The sequence below is a fragment of the Ctenopharyngodon idella genome, chromosome 6 (genome assembly GCF_019924925.1).
Source record: "Ctenopharyngodon idella isolate HZGC_01 chromosome 6, HZGC01, whole genome shotgun sequence".
Classification (NCBI taxonomy): Eukaryota; Metazoa; Chordata; class Actinopteri; order Cypriniformes; family Xenocyprididae; genus Ctenopharyngodon; species Ctenopharyngodon idella.
In genome coordinates this window covers 14,027,697-14,048,415 of record NC_067225.1, presented here as the reverse complement: position 1 = coordinate 14,048,415, position 20,719 = coordinate 14,027,697, and the positions used below count along the sequence as shown (strand labels likewise).

At 38.3% G+C, this 20,719-nt stretch overlaps 2 protein-coding genes across 2 annotated transcripts; both read right to left on the bottom strand.

The window, feature by feature from the left end:
* Nucleotides 1–2,466: 2,466 nt before the first annotated feature.
* Nucleotides 2,467–5,273, bottom strand: ppp1r27b (protein phosphatase 1, regulatory subunit 27b). Its single transcript, XM_051898120.1, has 3 exons — nt 3,752–5,273; nt 3,376–3,526; nt 2,467–3,093 (listed from the first exon to the last, which is right to left on the bottom strand). Exons 1-3 carry the CDS (start codon nt 3,981–3,983, stop codon nt 2,973–2,975), a joined length of 504 nt encoding a protein of 167 aa, XP_051754080.1. The 5' UTR covers nt 3,984–5,273; the 3' UTR covers nt 2,467–2,972.
* A 136-nt stretch (nt 5,274–5,409) lies between these two features.
* Nucleotides 5,410–20,719, bottom strand: p4hb (prolyl 4-hydroxylase, beta polypeptide). Its single transcript, XM_051898114.1, has 11 exons — nt 20,348–20,719; nt 18,957–19,163; nt 16,333–16,466; nt 16,095–16,232; nt 14,105–14,209; nt 13,806–13,931; nt 13,496–13,696; nt 13,081–13,201; nt 11,849–12,030; nt 10,237–10,344; nt 5,410–6,774 (listed from the first exon to the last, which is right to left on the bottom strand). The coding sequence occupies exons 1-11, from the start codon at nt 20,484–20,486 to the stop codon at nt 6,709–6,711; spliced, it is 1,527 nt and encodes a 508-aa protein (XP_051754074.1). The 5' UTR covers nt 20,487–20,719; the 3' UTR covers nt 5,410–6,708.

Here is a 20,719-nt window from a genome sequence, read left to right as displayed (position 1 = left end):
GCTATTAATCTGTTATGGTGTATTTGAAAAAGCACAATACACTTTTTGTATTTTGAATTAAGTCACAAACATATTTCCAGTATGTTTTATATTATCACACTTTCCAATGTTCACCAAAACTTGACTAATGTACTTTTCGTTCTCTTGAAAAATTACACGCATGCGCAGTATCATCAGCTCATCGGTTCTCAAATCGGGCATGTCCGAAAGAAGCAGTTCTCGGTTGTGTACTGATGATCCGAAAACCGTTGCAACCGATTCTTGACTCGAGGACGAGAACGGTGACAGGCCGTGTACATTCGTTCTTGTACGCCGCGCATGCTCAGTATATCAGCTGCTCTACAGCAGGTTAAGTCAGTGTACTGTTGGAGTAACTAACTCCAGGATGTTGGTTTATTTCAAGAGGTAGTGTCAGGCACGTCAAAAAGTGAGTAACTTTAGTCTTTTAGTGTTTGCTTACTGGAGATGCGAACTGTTTGGAACGATTCAGTCCGATTTGGTGAACTGGTTCGACCGGTTCACTGAAAAGAACCGGTTAAAAAGAACGATTCGTTCGCGAACCGGACATCACTATGAGGCAGTCCCTGCGTCCCAATGGCCATACTATCCATCCTAAATAGTATGTGAGATTAAAATAAGTGTGTCCCAAAGCATAGTATGTTGAAAAGAGTATGCCAAAAGTCCCCGGATGGTCTACTATTTCAGGTAGATTTTCGAAGTGCACACTATAAAGGCTATTATTGCCCACAACCCATTGCGCTTTGGATTAGGATTCAGTTCAGAACTACGAACACAAGTAAAAAGTGTTAAAAAACTACAAAATATGGCGGAAATGCGCGACTGACGGTGAGAGGTTTGAGTGACTAATAATCAGTTTAACCTGATAAAAAATATTTATTTAATGTTATCCGTGTTATATTTCATCTGCAATACCAAGTCATCTGCAAGTTCCAATTAACTTTTAAATGCATCATTTTGCAAATGAGGAGAGTTCTCCACATGAAAGACCCTCGACTGCAGATCAACGTGCTACTGCATTTCTCTCCGATACGGTAGGAAATTAACTAAATGAAATGTGGTGGAGGATGAAAGATGATTGACAGGCCAGTTTACGGTGACAGGATGCGACAGAGAGCAAAGACGCAATTGTATGACATGATAGTATGTCCCAAAGCTTGTCTACTTTTTTGCTACACACTCAAAAGTATGTACTTTTTGTTCGCAAAAAGAGTACATACTTTTAGGGCATAGTAGAAGTAGGCGAATTGGGATGCAGCATTAGTTTATGAGTGGGTCATTGAATCTTTGATTCAACCGATTTGTTCAAAACACTGAATCATTTAGTAATGGAAACTGTTCTGCAGCTATCTTAGTTTGGAACTATTTTCGCTGCTGAAACAGAACAAAAATAGTCAATATTGCATCTAAAATGTAAGTGACTTAATTTTAACTACTTGTGTAGCCTATTAAACTGTTCTAAGAAATCAGTGTCACATTTTCAAATCGTGATGGTATTTAGGAAAACAGCACTCTTGGTCGTGTGATGTAGCTTAACATACACAAAGCAATGGTGTCACCAGCATATAAATGGGGTAATATAAATTTTCATGGTTTCTTGTATTCCAACTATTTTTTTTTAATATACAGAGGTTAAAAAATGTTAGGTGCCCATGTTTATCTGATAGACACAAGTGAGCACATTCCTGAAAAATTTGCTTGCAATTGTTCACATAATTTCTCAAAGCCATGGTTCTTCTCTGCCACGTGTATTTTGAAATACCTCCTCCTCCTTCATTCGTAACACAACGTCATTATCATGTGATCATAGATAGCGCTGACATGTCTTAGGTAGATATTTATGTCACTATTGTATGTTTAATTCATTTTATGCAAATATTCAAGTCTTCGGCCTTGCCATTGGCCAAAACATTAACTTCTGTACACGAAATAACGTGTTTAGACGCAAATTACGCATACACGTGTTATATCATTTGTACACGTAACGGCTAAAGAAATATTTGTCTTTACGGCCTTCCATATGTATGTGCCTTTTAGAATACAAATGGGGCAATTTCCAAAACATTAGACGTTTATATAGAAAATGTCATTCCAGACATGTTATTCATGGCATATATGATACAAATGTCTGATCATATTGAAAAGATTGAAATTAACAGGGATTAACTAGGATTTTGAAGGGGGAAAAAAAGATTCTGCACAAGGAAAAAAATATTGCATATAAAGCCTATTATGAATTATTTTATTTATATTGTGTGAGGAGCTGTGGACCTTCCCTATTATTACAGCTTGACTTGATTTTGGACTTGATTTTGTCCATCGAGAATTTATTGGATTGATGGATCATTGTCGTTTTGCTATTGCTGCGATCTCATATGAGTGACCATTGCAAAATACTGCAATCTCTACTATTTAAAAAAGTATGAATTATCACATTTGATTTCAGGATGACTTTAAATAACAGACAAATTTATTTATATATATTTATGTATAAAACTTTTATTACAGGTATGTATAAAATTAAGACTCTGTACAATGTCAGGTTTTACATGTAAATTGATAAAAAAAAAAAATCACAAGGTGCTATTTATCAAACTCTAACAACAGTGCATTGATCTGCTACATAATCATGTTTCACAATAGAATGCATTAACTAAAAAACTGACACAGAAAAGCTGATGTGTGTTTCACATTTGCTTAGAGCAAGAACACTGCATCGTCTCCACTGGAAGAGTTCTTTCCTGCGGAGGCAAGTGCAACTCACATCCTAATCACTGTCATTGGCCCAAATGCACAGGACCGGACAATTATAACCAGACACACTGTCAAGGTGTCTCAACTACCAGCTCCACTGTATACACAGTGGCTGTTCCACTCCATACTTTTAATGTGGCAACTGCCACAAAAGATGAGAGCAATCAGAAGAACTTCAGTTTCAGGTAGGGGATGCAAGTTCAGTCACCACCGACCCCAAAGAGTTCAAGCAGCTCTTTGCAGTCTGGGTCAATAAGGTCAGCAGGCTTTTCCCCACAGTCATTTTCAGCCTCAGTGTCTGCACCCAAGGAAAGCAAGTACCTGAAAACAAAAAGAAAAACTATTTCTTTAAATCTTCACCCAGTTTCACTATCTTGTCTGATCTGGTTTCACAAATCAAGCACATTTTAGAGGTCAAATACAGCTGATAAAATGTTCTGTTTGGCTTCTTTACAGCCTTTCAAGTTTTCTTTGATAGAGAACTAAAACAGTCTTATTCAACTGTGTTTTATTTTCTGTATACTATAAATAGTAATCATCTATTAAAGGTCTAATTTGTTTACAGAAATCTAAATAATACATTAAATTTAGCATTTCACTTACTTAGCTATCTCTGGAAAGCCATCACTGCAAGCCATGTGGAGGGGAGTCCATCCGTCCTCATCTCTCTGGGTGATGTCAGCCCCAAACTTTACCAGAAGCTTCACACACTCCAGGTTTCCAGATAGGACTGCCTCATGAATGGCTGCCATGCCTGGACAATCAGCAAGAAGTTAATGTTAAAGGACAGGCTCAGACAGCTCAATTATCAGTGGATTAAAGCTTGAGACGCTGACGATTATGTTATCATATCAGGGAATGCTTTTGTGATCATAATTGCATTTTAATTACTTGCATGAAGAGTGTCTAGTTGATTCTGAACAAAGATTTACTTTCCCTTGCTGACTCAACTCAGCATGCAAGTAGATAGTTTTCCTACCTGAATGGTAAATGGTGTCCAGGCGCACTCTTCTGGTTCTAATGAAGCGTCCAATTCTCTCCAGCTCTCCTTGACGGACATAATCCTGGAAGACTATGTCATTGGGAAAGTGAACATTGCGAATAGGTTTGATGGAAGGCCGAGAATGAGAGCATGACACTGGGCCAGTGGCATTTGGATTGCAGCCCTCATAGTGTATGGTCTGGGTGACTGGACACTGGTAGTACTTCATTATTCTTTAATGTTCTTGTTTCCAAGATGAGAAATTCGGTACCAATTCTTAATGTGGCTAAAAGGTTCAGAAGAATAAGGTCTTTAGAAGTTTTTTCCAAGGTGCTGGTCTTGATGATTGCAGCTGGTCCGTCTCTCTGTTCGTCTCTTAAATGTACTGTTCCTTCCTAGACAGTCGTTCAGAAGTTGGTCTGAAGTCAGGGCTCTGTATGTACCCTATATATACCCTGCTCTAGACTATATTAAGAGGCTGTAATCTCATAGCTCAGATGACCGAATTGGAAGACGGGTGGGTGTGATCTGAAGTCACACCCCTACGATTCTCAGCCAACTTAGCAATGAGATCCGTAACCTCAGCTTGTTTTCATGCACCACATTTGAACCAAGTCTTTCCTCCTCCTCCCCCTGATTGTTGTCACACAGCAGAGAAGCCAATAGTAATTTCTAGTACACATTGAATAGGGCATAAAAGTGGTTTATAGGTACTGCCTGCCAAACATGAAGGCAAGGACATTTTGATGGTCACAATTAGGTTTTTAAAAATAACACTTGAATAAACAGCCAGTGAAAAAGATGCTCTTGCCAGAGAGACTATTTGCAGATGATTGTTGAATCACATTAGTATGTCATGATCTCTGACAGCAGGCCTGACAGTGGTTTCTACTTTAAGTCTACATGACTTTTTTTTGTAAGATGAGTTATTACTCAGCCCCTAATAACAGTTCCAGAAGTTTCTGCATGTTTTGCATGAAACGCATAAATCAATCCGAAATGGTTAAAACCCTGGATATCTCTCAAAAATTTAATATTTGACCATTTATTCAACCTCATGTCATTCCGAACCCATACTGTATTTATTTTTAAATGAATGCAGCTCTTTTCTGAATAAGTTCACAATGTCCATGATTGTCTAAAACTCCAAATAAACACCACAAATATATAGTAACTAGTCCTAAGGGATTTGTCAGACTTGAAGCCACATAATGGCTTTGTGCGAAGACCAGGCAGTAATTCCAATCACTTTGTAAGTTTATCTTCCCTTCTGCCAAAGCTCTAAAATCTTCTTACAATTCTTGCAACTGGCCATGTTTTATATTTATAATATTATAATTGCGTACCATGCCAGTATTATATTTATATTAAAATAAATAAAAAGCTGTAACAGCAATAGTGACTATGAACTTTGTATTGTACCTGTGTACTGTAATGCATAAAAAAAAAAAAAAAAAAAAAAAAATTTGATATATAATGATTCCTTTTTATATTCCATGGAAAAAAAACATGGAAGAGCATGGGCTGAATAAATAGCTTTTATTTTCAGGCAAAACTTACTCAAAAGGTGCTGAGCACATTTAGATTAAATTATGCCAACTGACTGAATCAGTCATGTTAAAATATAAAATGCAAGAAATAAAACCACCAACATGTTTATCACCATTTTGTTGTTTATTTGGCCACCAGTTTACTTTATCAGTCAATTTAATGCAATGGAATGCTTCGTTTCAAAACCCAAATCCCTCCCAGTATAATTCACAAACCCCCCCCCTTTCTTTAAATGTCAACCCTGAAATTCACCCCTCCTAGAAAAATAAAGACAGACAACATGAGGGTTAATCAAATCACACACACAACCTTGAACCCTGGCATAAGAAGGGGAAAAGACCGATTAATCTGGTTACAAGCACACTTTCTTCTCCCCGTCACACTGACCACTCAGACATTGTTAACCGGCAATGATTGGAAGGAATCTTCCACTAAAGTGATGGAAAGCAGGAAGGGTATGGGAGATGAGTTATTGTCCTTACAAGATGACAAATCTTTGCCATTTCAGTAACTGATATGGAATCTCTGATGGCACTCAATGAAGTGCAAAAAGAAGGTTTTAAATCATCCTCCCAGATGACCAGAAAGCTGAGAGGGCCAACTCTGCCCCAGGTAAAAGTCAACAAAAGTGCCGTTTCTGGGCCCTTCAGTATGTAAGATTATAAAAAAAAAAAATAATAAAAAAAAATAATAATAATTGAAATATAAAATTAAATAAAACAAGTTCTCCACTTTTACATCTTTAAAAATAATTTAGTAGCAAGTGTTAAAGATTTTGGAAAATCTGGAATATGACAATGTGGCTTGACTGTAAAGAAACAGGGAAGGTACCTTAGTTTGGTCTCAGCTATGTTTTGTATGCACTGTAATAGCAGCCCATTATTATAATTTTATTTCCACCCTATGAACATCAACATACAGCCCCTCTGCCCTAAAATATCCTTTCACTCATATCACAGAATCAAGGCAGAATAACTGACTTTCCCCCTCCTTCATAGGGAGAGTTTTACCAGTATTAAACTGCAAAATCTTAAAATCTTAGCCCCCCAGAGTATAAATGGAGGTAGTGGACAGGTAAAGAGCAGTTAAACATTACCATTACAATTAAACCTAAAAACCAAATATAGTTTAATGCCAAAAAAAAAAAAAAAAAAAAAAAAAAAAAAAAAAAAAAAGCAAAATCAAACACTTGAAAGAGATAAAGTTGTTGTGGGCAGAGAGGCACTTCTCTGGGCTGCAGATGGTTAGCTGGGGTGCTAATGAAAGTACTGGCTGACGAAGGACCCTGTAACGCCCAGTGGCGGTACAATTAGTTAGGAAAAGCTTTAGTGTTCACAGACAGGGAGGTTTAAAGTGGAGGTGGTGGTGGTGAAGGGTTTTGTCTCGCCTTTTCTTCCTGTCTCTTATAACTCATCGTGTCCCTCTTCCACATCTGAATCATCCTCCTCTGCATCATCAAGATCCAGATCCTGTGGAAAGTGCAAGATACTTTTTAGAATCCAGGTTTAAAAAAAAAAAAAAAAAAAAAAAACACCCAAGGCTCTTTGCCCACCAAAACAAATGTTTTCACAGCCAGTTATGACCATCTCTACCAGAAGGCCATGTGTACTAGCATGACTTCAATTTATCAAAACTAATCTGCCCTGCCACAAACATGCCAGTAATCCGTGCAGAAAAACAAGTGCAACAGACATGAGACATTCACGGGTGCTGAGATCTGTTGTCACCAGTGTTTGGTTGCAAAGCCCTTTCCTCATAGCTGGAATGTGTGGACTAGCTATCGTTGACTGACTTAGTCCTGTCAGTGGTGATAGTAAGTGGTGGGGAGGGGGATCATGGGGTGGGACTGGAAGGTAAACAGCTATAACAGTGGTGTTGGGCATTAGTGGCAATGATAATGTTCTACAATTAGACTTCCCAGAAGAGGAAGCAGAAAGCCTAGGATGGATTTACAACGCTCTCCAAAAGTTTGAAATATACTTGCGGTGGTAGCCGGGTGGTAAATCCTCCTATTATCCAGTGAACAAAAATGGTCTACTACATGTGACAAACAACAAATAATGTGTCATTTTTAACAATATATTTTTATTTATTAAAATTCATTTTAATTATGTAGGCTACCATTATATTTAATTATATAGGCAACTAATATTATGCATTATTCTGCATTTTAAATTATGCAAAACTACAGCATTTGAATGGTAGAGTTCTCCTTGCTTTGTCATATAGTGTCTTTCAGTGAATGGGACACAGATTTTACGGTCACTACTAAAATCTATACATTGAATAATGTGTGTCAAATAATGTTTTTAGTCTTTTCTTCCTGTGGGGGAGCATCCCAGCCAGAGACTACAATAATTTACTATGAATTAAATGGAAATCAAATTAAATACAATTTAATATACAAACTATTGTATAACCAAAATACCAATACCAATGCCCAATAGAAAAAAAAAAAAAACCTTAGCATGTGACTTAATTATAAACAAGCCCAAAATCCACCGGAACTCGTCTATTGCGGGCTGATCCCTCAGATGAGAGATAAAAATATGCATTTTTACAACTGTCTAAAACATTATGTAAAGGCCATAAAGTAGACATTGTCTTAATTCTTCAACTCGAGTTCATTAGCATTAGTTCATTTTTTTTTAATGAAATCATAGCCTTTTGAAGTTTAATAATCAATAGGCTGTATCGCAATTCATGGTTTTTCCCATCCCCAAAATATAAGATGTATTAAAGTGATTAAGACATTTGTTTTAGCCTACCATTTAATGTACTGAAGACTTTCTATAACATTAAATTTAAGAAAACTCACCCAGTGAGATTTTGCTTTATTCGCACATGTGCTCCTAAAATACATTTCACAATTTGCACACAGAAGCACCCACACTGTCGAGCCCCGTCTTTGTGAAATATCCACTGCGTCTCTGCAGCGCAAGTGGGAATGTCAGTGGGAGTAACAGTTCTCACGCACACAGAATGAAAAGGTACGATCAAAAACGTATAGGGCAAGGGGAGAGTTTCCACTAGTTAGGTTTCATGTCAGGCTTGTAAGGAGAGCCACAGGGAGACAAAGCTCAGTTTCAGTCAGTGCCACAGACCATGAAGCGAGTAAAGAAACATTTCTAGAGGATATTTACTCTAGGACCAGAGTTCTATACTTCAGCATACTTTATGGATTAAAATTTCATTTTATGTGCACACACCTCCCTGAATGATGCCAAAACTTTAACGGTTGATAAAGAAACTGGGCCACTTTAAATTAACTCTGCATCACCCAGGGCCTATTTACACCTGGTATTAAGATGCGTTTTGGTCAGTTGGATCAAGTAGACAAGGGAGACACATTTATACCTGGTGTTTTAATCAGTCTTTTTTGTCCACTTCTGTCCTGATTTCTTTGAGGGGAGGGGTCTATGTGTGAGTAAATGTACAAGTGGTACTCATTGCAGAGTCTATGATGGCCAGCTCCTCCTCACTGGACGTGCAGTGGGGTGGAGGGATAGAACTCTCCTCCTCTCTGGACATCCAGTGGGGTGGAGAGAGAGTTGTGGGTAGGGTTAGGGTAGGATTAGGGTGTGGTTGTACATTTGCTCCTCCTCGCTAGACATCCAGCAAGGGGGAGCTAACGTAAGCTCCACCCATTTGCTCTGCAGTGAGCACATTCTTTAAATCTACGGGCTTTTTCAGATCTTTTAACCTAATGGGCGAAATGGAGCTCATGTAATTTACATGGATGCAAGAGGACACAAGGGGACATACAGAGAGCAGCAGCTTTCGTTTCTGCTTTGTTAGTCGCAAGACCACACTGAATGCTGTGACTGTGTTAGAAATCAGAAATGGTGAGAGAACAGTGCTTGGTACATTTTTTTGTCTTCACACCAAACTTAGGTCTTCAGCCGACAAAGTTTAAATTCCATCTGGTTAGCGCACTTCCTATAATGTGTTCACATATGTCAGTAGGCGGAGAGTAGTTGGTCTTTTGTGGCTGTCTTTTGTAGCAATGTCATGGAGAGAAAATTCACACTGGTTTTGAATTCGCGATCACACATACTCTGTCCATAGTCCTATAACTTACGGACATCAGGGAGCCGCTATCTATATGTGAGGTATTGAAATAGCTTTTGAATGCACGCTCGCTCGTCACTTTTAAATTTGCGACTACGAGTACTCTGTGTATAGGGAGCAGCGGTTCTTACCGCACATTTTACAAGATGAGATATTTGTCAATGACGCTCAGTATCTGTTGCGTACAAAATCCTCTGTTAGTCCTGTCAGTCATCTCATCTCTCCTTACATTTTAAGTGAAATCTGATTCCGGCTGCACTGTGCTGCGACTGCAGCTCATGCTGCATGAAGCAGAGCAGACGTTTTCAGTTTATAATTGTAACATTGGTTGTCCAACTGAACTAAATGTTTTTTATTTCTATATAATGAATGCATCCAGTCGCCTGTGATCACAATGACGAAACCACTTAACACTAGGTGTAAACAGGGCCTCAGGCTCTTTACAATCACTTGTCTGACAGATTTGCAGCAGGGTTTTTACCCCCTGCAGAGGAGGACCAGAGCCAGGAATGTCCATGTGACAGCAAACAACTGCAGCTCCACAAGCACTCTTCAAACTTACAACTAATATTATGCCAACTATCATTTGTATTTTTTTTTTTTTTTTTTTTTTTTTAAATTGATGTGAATATGCAGAACATGTTCAAAAATGTAATTACAAAATTAACATCAAGTCGAAACTGGACACAGACAGAAATGCTGGTCTCAAAGCCGCCTCTACAAGGCAGTGCACTGGGCAGACATTCAATTGCAATCTAATTATGGTATAAAAGACTCCACATTAACTTTTAATACTAATGTCAAATTTAGTTAAACCAAAATTAGAAAAACTAATTTAATTGCAGTAAATGTATACATACTTCTGATTCCTCATCCTCATCCCCTGCTGGTGCTCCACCTTCTTTTCCTCCACTCTCCAAAAACTTTGTGAATCCATCTAGTGTTCTCTCACCATTGTAGTCAATTACCTACAGAACGAAAAAAGGGGGAAAAAAAAAACAAAACAAAAAAAAAAACACAAGTGACAAATGTTTCAAAATCAAAAAGCATTCAATAAATATATATTATCAGTGTTATTAACCTCTTATTTTCATTATCATCCTATACACCCTTCAAAAGTAAAAAAAAAAAAAGGGGGGGGGGATTTGTTTGCAAGAGAGTCAGGAAACTGTCCAAGAGAGTCAGGAAACTGTCCAAGACATCTCAGTAACTTGTTTATGGTGTTGGTCACAGCTGGGTAACCTTGCAAAACAGGGCTCTAGCCAAGAGTCATCTTAGTAGTAACTTAAAAGTAAACCCAACACACTCATTTATCATAGTGGTCTTTTATTGTCAACATGTCTTCCAGTCACTGCTCCATTTCCTCAAAACACATTTTGGACTGATAAGGTTCTTAATTCTAGAATTAGATCCATGGGGTACCTATCTCTCTCTAAAAATCTAGACAAGGGATGAATTCACTGGGCCAGGAGTGTCTCGTTTCCATGGCATGTGTTGCAAGGCAGGCTATATCTCAGCATTTCTAAATCTGGAAGCTAATCATTATCAGTAATTTGCTTTGCCGGGGGGGGTGGTACTGTTCAAAATTATGAATACAAAATTGACTGGAGCAGGAGACTGTGTTAGACTGTGAAAACTAAAGTTTAAAAAAATAAATAAATAAATAAATAAACACCACACACACACACATTTAAAGAGTAGTGGACATTAGCTTCCTGACCTGAGTGTGCCATGTGCATAATATATATCCACTAAGCTAAGGCGGTGAACTAACAAAACATGCCACACTCCTCCTGCAGCAGCATACTGATTGAATGCACTGAATAGTGTATTGATATACACAAACAAGTATTAGGAAATCACCTCTGCCAGGAAAAGTGCATAATTAATAATTACTAAATTGTATGAGTTTTTTTCTGGCTAAAAAGCTGGCCATCTTTATTTCTAATTGTGTACATTTATGCTCCCATCTATGATATTGGCCAAAACATTAACATTACTTGAAAAAATTAGGAGAGCAGAGAGAATGTAGAAAAGTTAAGGCTAATCACATCAGTCAAGATTAAATATTCCAAGTGCATTAATAACTGCCATTGTAGCCATGCGGTTTAAACTTTCCAGCCTAATGCTAGTAAAACGCAGTAAAAATTTAGTTAGTTAAATATAAAACATGCTTAGTATGTGTTCATTTAGAGACAAATAATGATATTTAGCATTTGTTTATATGCACCAATTTAACAATTAATATTTAGCAAAAATAGTAAATATTGCCATTTATAACTGAAATTTTAAATAAAATACAACATGGGGACAAGCTAAACATAGCATCACTAAAATTCAGTATCAAAATTGGTGTTAAGAATTGATATTGAAACGACTCAGATTTTTTGCATTGCGTTTATTTTTTTATTTTTTTATTCACAATTCATTATTCTAAAAATATTCCTAAGATGATCACTCGCATGGCCTTACCTTATGGTCATCGCCAGCAGGGAAGAACTTCAGCGTGGGGAAGCTATGCACTTTGACAGTTTCAATCTCATTGGCTGTGGAGTCCATCTTGGCCACAACGATGTTTGCGTTGTCTTTGAATTTCTCACCCAACTGATCCCAGATGGGGGCTAGCTGCTTACAGTGACCACACCATGGGGCATCTGGATAGAAGAAAATCAAAGGAATAAAGAAAAATCAAACAGGTTTGGAAAGGGATAAAGGCAAGTAAATGACACCTCTTTTATTATTGGGTATTATGGGTAAACTATCATTTTAATTGGACTACAATTGCTCTCGGATTTGTTGCACTTGCTCAGCATGACAGAAGTGATTTGTAATGGATATAATCCTCCAAAAATGTGATTGCACATTATGTCACATATGCTTGGACATACATGGCTTGACTATACAAAACCCCATTGCAGCAACGATTATAACTGTGCAGATAAAAGTATTGATATTTGTGATAATGCTGTGACATGAAATCAAGTTGGATAATGGCTAAAGATTGTTAGACTTGTAAAAAGTACAGGGTAAAGAGTACAGAAACATGGATGTACAGGACCTACAACAGTTTCAGGGTGCAGAGGAATACAATACAGACAATGAGATTAAAGATTTGGAAAAAAGCAGATGGTTTTTGTGTCAGGCACTAGTTACTGACAGCTGGAGCTGGACGCATGCTGAAATCCTACCCACTGTTTAAACACTGGGCACAGATGGAAATGCAAACGATTCACATGCCCAAAATTTAAGGCCTCCTGGTAATGCCCTCAAATGACAAAGACCTCCATTTGTTAGAAAGTCAGTCACAGACTGCCTCACAGTTTAAAAAAAAAAAAAAAAAAAAAAAAAAAAAAAAATCCCCTTACTTCCATCATAGACATACTAGTTTGGCAAGCAGGTTGCTTTAAATATCTCTGGAGCCAAAATGATCTCAGCATTTCCCATTGTAGCATGTTTAAGAGTATATGTGAGCATCCTGCGAGTACGCGTGCCAAGATTAGCAGTACAGCTTCTGGACAGGAATCTTGTGTTTATGATGCCAGGCTTTGAGAGAGGCAATCAAGAGATCCCGCCTTAGAATACACCAGGCAATTTGCCATGATCTCTCAAAACAACTGGTCAGACATCAAACGCAAGGACCAGCAACATTAAAAGTTAGAGAACTTGCATTCAAGCAAACATTTATATAGAGACAAAATACTTACAAAATTCTACAAAGACATTTTTGGCAGGGTTGAAGGCAACCTCTTCAAAGTTCTTGCCCACCAAGACCTTGACAGGGTTCTTATCCCAGTCTTCAGGAATGTCCTGACTCATCAGATGAGGCTAAAGACAACAAGACATTAAAATCATTCCAGAGAGACAGAACACATTTTCCTTACATCACTAAATGCCAAAATTAAGTCAATATTGGTGCCAAAATCCCCATCTGATGATCAAAATCTGCAAGTTGGATATCACAATTTTCATATCCGTTCATAATATCAGCATTGTATATTTCAAAACTTGATACAGAAGCCTACTTAGTAAAAGTAACTGCCAAATTTAGCGGAGACTAATTTCCTAATTTAAGACACAGACACTGTTTAAACCTTAAACCCAAGGAATGTTTTCTGCCACCTTTAATTTCCCCTCTGTGAAGGCTGTGCAGAAGGTGATGATGTTCTCTGCTGTGATTTCTGAGGTTTCTGGTTTGTATTTGGTCATCTCTTCCTCGAGGGTGATGAGGCGAATAGCTGGGCACTCTTCCTTCTTAAGGCCAAAGAATTCCAGAATTCGCTGGTTATCATCCACATCACTGTCAATAAAGATGAAGAGAATCTGTGGGGAAAGCAAGTTAGGTTAAATTTAAATATGTTACAACCCCCCTCCCCTCCCCTGAAAAATAATTTAAAAAAAAAAAACAATATCAAAATAAAGGGGCACCCACCTTGCCTTTGAAGCCCTCTGCTGCTTTCTTAAATTGGTCCATCTTGTCCTGGAAGTCTTTGGCTGTTTTGGGTACAAACATTAGGATGTGGGATTTGATGTCACCTCCAAAGATTTTTGGAGCAGTCTGCAAAACAACAAGAATTTCAGAATCCATTTCTCCCCCACAACCTCCAATCTTTAAATGCATTCAATTTCTCATGTCAATGAAAATACGAATACTGCAACCTGGGTCCATTTCAAACTCTAGATGTCAATACGGAACAGACAGAAATGTGGATGAAAATGTCAAAAGGGTACCTGCTCTGTGAACTCAATAACCAGGGGAAGCTGGTTGGCCTTGATGAAGGGCAGTAGCTGTTCTTTGCTGATCTCTCCATCAAAAGTATTCCGACCCTCATCAAACTTAAAGAGAAAGAGAGATTGTTACAAGTCTTATTTACACTGCATTTCTCAGTGTGCACAGCAACACAAACCTGTTGAGCAATATTCACTGTAAAACTGAGTAGGGAACTATGCATCAATCAGCATAGAAACGTGACTGTAACAGTTGTTTGTCGCAGGGCAGTGGATATTCTTGTTGACAAATGCAGCGGGCATTAATAGCACACAAAGAGAGCAGCTGCATTCTGGAATGAAGCAGTAGGGACAATGAATTTCAGAGTGTGTGTTTGGGTGCTAAGATACCAGAATCTCAAAGCCTCTTTAACAGTGGTCAATGAGAAGTTTAGCCCATTCCTGATTATAGATTAAAAGAAAAATCCACCCATCCTACAGAGAATGAATTACTGTTGGCTAGTTTCACGTTTTAAACCAATGAATTTCCATGACATTCAGTCATTTGAGATAAAAAAAAATAAAAAAATAAAAATTTTTTAATTCACTAATGGATCATTCAGACCAATTTTTGAACTGCTTCAAACAATTACAGATTTTACTTTTAATTACTTGCAAGCAAGTTTCACCCAAATTTAGCTGACAAAATAGTTTAGAGCAGGGGTGCAAAACTCAGTTCCTGGATGGCCACAGCCCTGCAGAGTTTAGCTTCAACCTTAATTAAACCTACCTGATCAAGCCTAAAGTTCTTCAGGCTTTTTTGAAAATTACAGATATGCATGTTGGAGAAGGGGTGGAACTAATGGCTCAGTTTGCTTTTCCACTGCAGTTTAGTACTGCTTCAAAGTGGGTGGGATTATAGATTAATCATTATAGTTGCACTGCCACCTCATCTACTGACTACGATAAAACCATTTCTTTTTTCAAGTTGCGTGCAATGGTCGTTTAAAGCAGGTCGTTTAAAAAAGTCATGCAAACAAATGATACTGCGGTGGCTGTTGATCTAGATCTAGTGGGTTTGGGGTCTCTTGTCGCAAATCCAATGATGCTGGTAGTGACAATTCTCTCTGACCAATCAGTGATCTGCAGAGTGGTACAGCTCGTTTGGAACCTCAACCGAGGCGGTACTAAAAAAAAGTACCAGGTACTGTACACTGCATTCTGGAAAGTTGAGAATTTTTCATCTCGATGCGCCTGGAAAATGCACTGCATGCGCGTAGCGACTGCGTCGCTTCCATTATGAGCACGCCTGCTGTGCGGCTACATTTGAAATAAAGAATTTGAGCGTGCAAAAGACGCGATACGTGAATAGCCCCTAGGGCTGCTGTACAAACATGCTGGAACATAATGGCGACTTGACATGGAGGGGGGACCCGCGGTGTAGATAGAAATGGCTCATTCTAAGGCAATAAAAACATAACGGTTCATTATGTAAGGCATGGGTGTCCAATGTTTTATGTACCTCTAAAACATGGTTATGTATATTATATTACATTTCTGTCAATAGATCCTCCCAAATTTTACACATTGCACCTTAATAATTCCCACCCAAGGCTTACACAAAACAGGGATGAGGCCTGGCTGAGTTGCGTTAGTAGTGTGTTGAATCTCGGTTATGGTAAGGGGAGTGACACTTTCAGTTCACTAATCACAACACACTGGTCTAGTGGACTATTCAGAGAAAATTTAGATTTTCAGAAGGAGGGGCTTCACTGACAAACACTGACAGAGCGTTACTGACAAACTGGGAAGGGAAGTGCTGCAACAATGTAAAAATGTGTGAAAAATGTGTTTTTGAATATTCAAGGATGAAACATTCTCTAACGGACCCCAAAATCAAAATAAAGACTTTGTAAGAGGGTATAATATGGCCTCTTTAAAAACAAGCAATAAGCAAAAATCAAGGAGTCCTCTGAAATTTAGTAGAATGTTACATAGTGGAGAATTTGTGTACCTTCTTAAAAAGCACAACACCATCCTTGGTAACTTCAAACTTTGAAAAGACTGCATCATCAGAGGTGATGCCAAAGGGTATGTCATCCACAGCCTCTGCAGTTTTAATGAAGGCCTTGGCATCTTCAGATTCAACATCCTGCAGAGAAAAAAAAAAAAAAAAAAAAGAATAAATTTAATAAGTTAGTTAAAGGAAATAACTCAAATCTAAATTAGCTGAAGAAAAGAATGAATTTTACCTTAAAGAACCCAATTACTGCAACCTCATTATCAGCAATAAGAGACTCTGCCTGTGTCACATCACTTAAAGTAGTCGCTGCGGGGCCAGTTCGCTTTTTCAGCCAGTTGACGATATCATCAGCCTGTCGACCAGCTGCAGACAGAGCATGAGCATGTCATAGTGAAACAAAGGAACCTGGTGGCACCAAGCAAACACTTACAAAAGCAGAAATATACATTTATAGAGACACCCTTGCAATTAAGAAACAAGAGCTTTTTTTGGTGGGGGTTGTTGAGAGGCTCAGCTATGTAAGGAATTTAAAAACCCTTAAATAAGCGTCATAGGGACTAGAGGAGATATGCAAAACTTAAGCAACTTGCGCCGCATTTAAGGTATTTTATTAGTTCCTGCATTCCCTGGGAAACAAAGATTAAATCTAGCTCAAGTACTCCATCCACGTATCCTCATCTATTTATGATCATTTATGACCACAGGGCAGGACTTACATGTCAATCCAAATGACATGTCACACACAGTTTCAAAGGTTGTCTTAATCATGCTCTTCTTAAACCAGTAATGAGTGCCACAGGTTACAGCAGGAATGACTGATGCAACACGTCAGCAATTACACTGCGGTTCAGAATTTGATCAAGGCTGACAGCTTATGAAATCTTGCGTTACAGAATCCCTGACAGAGTCCTTCCATCAAGGCTTCAGATATAAAGTGGCAGACTAAACTTCTGTAATTCTTTTGTTCCAGCCAGTTTCTGAGATAATTCTGCCCTCCCATAAGGGAGGATTTCCCTAGTCTCAGCCTCAGACGCCACACCCACGGACCGTTGGCTGAATGTCTGATGCATATGGCACACAAAATAGGAAACACTTCAGGAGTTTCAAAGTCATCATCTGATTGGTTGAATTCTATAGGATTTCCTGGAGACGTGCGTGTCTCGTTCTTTAATGGTCCACCTGAAAACAAAGCCGTTGTGATGCCAAACCCCCTTATGGAAGAGGAAAGCCATCGTGTTTACAACTGTGACAATGAGCGCTTACCAGAATCAACTAAATGCTTGGTTTTCAAAAGTATGTGAAGTTTGCGGTGCCACTGTTGCAGTAAACTCGCACAATGTTCTCGAATGAATCATTTATTAGATGCACGCCATAGACTGTGATGTATGCTGTTCTATTATTGTAGAGATATTGACTTAAATTTTCACACCCCTAAACATGACATGGAACAAAATGAACCGTGATTGGTTGCTTTACATATTGGTCAGATGTCCTCTTGGGCAGACCACAGCCAATGAAAGCTGCGATGGAGTCCAGAACTTCAGCTGTCAGTCTAAAGGACTGGCGACGCAAGACAAGGATTTCCCAAACTGGGTTCGCGAACCCCTAGGGGTTTGTGAGAGAATTGCAGGGGACTTGTGAGTTGATGTGAAGCTAATTAACTAAATCAAAAGGTAATATTAAAATGAGTAGGAGTGCACAATTATTCAAAATAAAACTAAAAGTGGTATATTTTAAATTGTGATTATCAAACTGCAATTTAAAGTATATAGTCTGTTGTGCTCCTTGCTTCCAAGTGAAGAGCTACACTACATATGCTACATATGCTGCTTATAATACCATGTTTTCAGAGCAGCCTGGTTCACACTAAATGCTGCTTCTTATAAACTTAATATCTGCAAGCACATCAGTCTAACATGCACTTGTAAATTTAATGTGTGCCAAGTTCACTTTATATTCACATGGTTTCCAACATTTGAGGGCATAAGTTTACAGAATTTTACCACTAATCCATTAAAATAAAAAAATAAAAAAAAAGAGGATTTGACATTTTTGAAAATTAGAGGTTTTGAACTTTTGAAAAAAGTATTTGTTAACTTGAGCTAGTTCTTGTGTTCAAAATAAAAATGAATCAAAATAAAACTTAAATGTTTGGCGATCATGTGAATGTGTCATTAAATTGAAATATTAACTTAAAATATCAGAGGGTACTTAAAGTAAATATTTTACATCTAAGGGGTTCAGGTTTGGCTGACAAAAAAAAAGAAAAAAAAAAAAAGTTTGGGACCCCTGCCATAAGCAATCTTTTTTTAGACTTTAACAATTTAAAGTCCTAGAACTTTTTCTGAGGCTGGTCTTGTCTGCAGGAGTAATAAACACCCCTGTAGAGCAGCCTACAGCAACCAGACCACAGGCAACGTGAGGAACTGCACGTTGAAGGAAAGGGGGAGGGGCCTTATACAAACAGGCTGGAACGCAGGGCTTCCACGTACAGAATGACATGCACGTCTTCAGCATGTAGCACTCATATTCATGGTATACAGGCATCTGACCCATCTAAGTTGATTTATGTTTTACAGTATACGATGACATACAGTTCAATTACACTTTAGCAATTCAAACCAAAATAAAGAACAGTTTATACACTCACTGACATCATTCTATCTGGGGTTTTTTTTTTTTTTAACTTGTACTGATAAGAAATAGCCTATTCTTTATTCACAGATCTGAAGTCCAAATAAAAGTAGTGTAACCTTTTCAAAAAATCTTTATAAAAAAAAAAAAAAAAAGGCATTCTGGTAGGTCATACACAAAAAAGGACCATAGACATCAAGCAGGTAAATTATCACTAACCAGAATACTCCTTGGGGTTCTCCTTCTCTCCTCCCTTAAAGAACTTGATGGTGGGATATCCACGAACACCAAACTCTTGAGCGAGCTCAGATTCCTCCGTGGCATCTACCTTAGCTAGTCTGATGTCTGAGCCCTCAGCTTTCAGCATACCAGCTGCTTTGGCATATTCGGGAGCCAGGGCCTTGCAGTGCCCACACCAGGGCGCATCTGCAATAAGTAAAAAGTGGTTAATTCAATACATTTTACATTTACTCTCACTGAATGTTACTGATTTTACATCAAGCATTAATTTACTCAAACTACATTAGCAGTAATTTGTCTGAACTGAACAAGTTAGGGGGGTGCATGACTAAACAGCATGTAGTTTAATTTGGGTGTGAAATTAGATAAATTGAAATAACCTGTCATGGTAGTAATACAAGACCAATATTCATAATGCTTAAGAAAAGCAGCATGTGCATCAAATACTCATCACGATTTTATCAAATAAAATACTAGTGAAAGACCGCACTGTTTACGCTTTCTATTGTTCACAAGGAAAAAAAGTTTTTAAAATTTCTCAGATTTATTGTGCAACAAAAGTTATTTTTCTGATGTACACGTCAACCTAGCGCTGAGCCCCTGGGAAGTCCCGCCCATATTACACGCTACCACGCCTCTCATTATGACGAAACACTCGTGGACACCAGTGATTGGGTAAATTGGGGGTCTATCACGACCCTGTATCAGGATATACTTTGAGAGAGGCCAATGAAATTAGCCCGGTTAAGGCAGATAAACTAACAAACCCATGAGCCCGGTAACACAGAAGTTGAGAAGTCTTTTTTGATTAGAAATTCATTGATGCTTGTCCATTATATGTCAGACCTCGTCTCATTTGCATGAAGTGGTAAAATAGAAAGAAGCACCAACGAAAAAAAAAAAAAACTAAAGTCGAAAAACAAGCGAAAGTGTAAATCAATGTCCATTTTCAACAAAAACGAAATTTAGAGCTTCCGTCCCAAGGCTGTTATAGCCCTGAATATGTATTTGACACTACAGATGTACTAACTTGGATACAATGCATTGTTCATAAAGGGTTTCACTGCACTTTTATTTGTCAAAACAGTTTTGGAGTGAGTGGAAATGACGTCTTTAAATAAGTACATTGCGTCCGCTTATGTGAAAGCTTTCAAAATTGCACTCTTACGTTAGCACACGTCTATGTTACTAGAAGGAGTTAGACTCGTGAACAGAGATCAAACATTGTGGCTGCAAATTAAAACGAAGAATAAAAATAACTGATTTCACTGATAGCTGGTTTCGTTTTGCATTTTCCTCATGCACAAACTATCGTCGTAAAACAGACATACAAATCAACGACAAGTCAAACAAAGCTGGCGACTACTTACAAAACTCAACAAGGACGTTTGGGTAAGTTTTGAGCGCCTCTTCGAAGTTACTTTTCTTCAGTACAAGCACGTCCTCCTCCTCGGGGATTTCAGCCGTGATCGTAGCGGCCAGTGCACACACAATCAACAACTTCAGCATTTCGGATCACCTCCAAACGTGCCAGCTATTAATGAAACTGTGATGGAAACCGGGGAGACTGTTAGCGCGGCGGGTATTCTTTCACCTTTAACAGTCTGAAGTGTCGCTTGAATTTTGTGTCTGCCGCTAATAACGTGGCAATGTGCGCAGGAAACAGAGAGGAAAACGCTGCTGCGCATGCGCATTTATGAGGCCAAACGCTGTTCGTGTTGAATTGTGAGTGGACCGCGCGT

Excerpts from the sequence above, each read along its gene's own strand:
- p4hb (XM_051898114.1), bottom strand. The coding sequence starts at position 20,486 with ATGCTGAAGTTGTTGATTGTGTGTGCACTGGCCGCTACGATCACGGCT. Across the intron at positions 13,932-14,104 it reads TTATTGAGTTCACAGAGCAG|ACTGCTCCAAAAATCTTTGG; the intron begins GTACCCTTTTGA and ends GTTGTTTTGCAG. Across the intron at positions 12,031-13,080 it reads AAATGTCTTTGTAGAATTTT|ATGCCCCATGGTGTGGTCAC; the intron begins GTAAGTATTTTG and ends TCTTCTATCCAG.
- ppp1r27b (XM_051898120.1), bottom strand. The coding sequence starts at position 3,983 with ATGAAGTACTACCAGTGTCCAGTCACCCAGACCATACACTATGAGGGC. Across the intron at positions 3,527-3,751 it reads GGACACCATTTACCATTCAG|GCATGGCAGCCATTCATGAG; the intron begins GTAGGAAAACTA and ends CTGATTGTCCAG. Across the intron at positions 3,094-3,375 it reads GGCTTTCCAGAGATAGCTAA|GTACTTGCTTTCCTTGGGTG; the intron begins GTAAGTGAAATG and ends TTTTGTTTTCAG.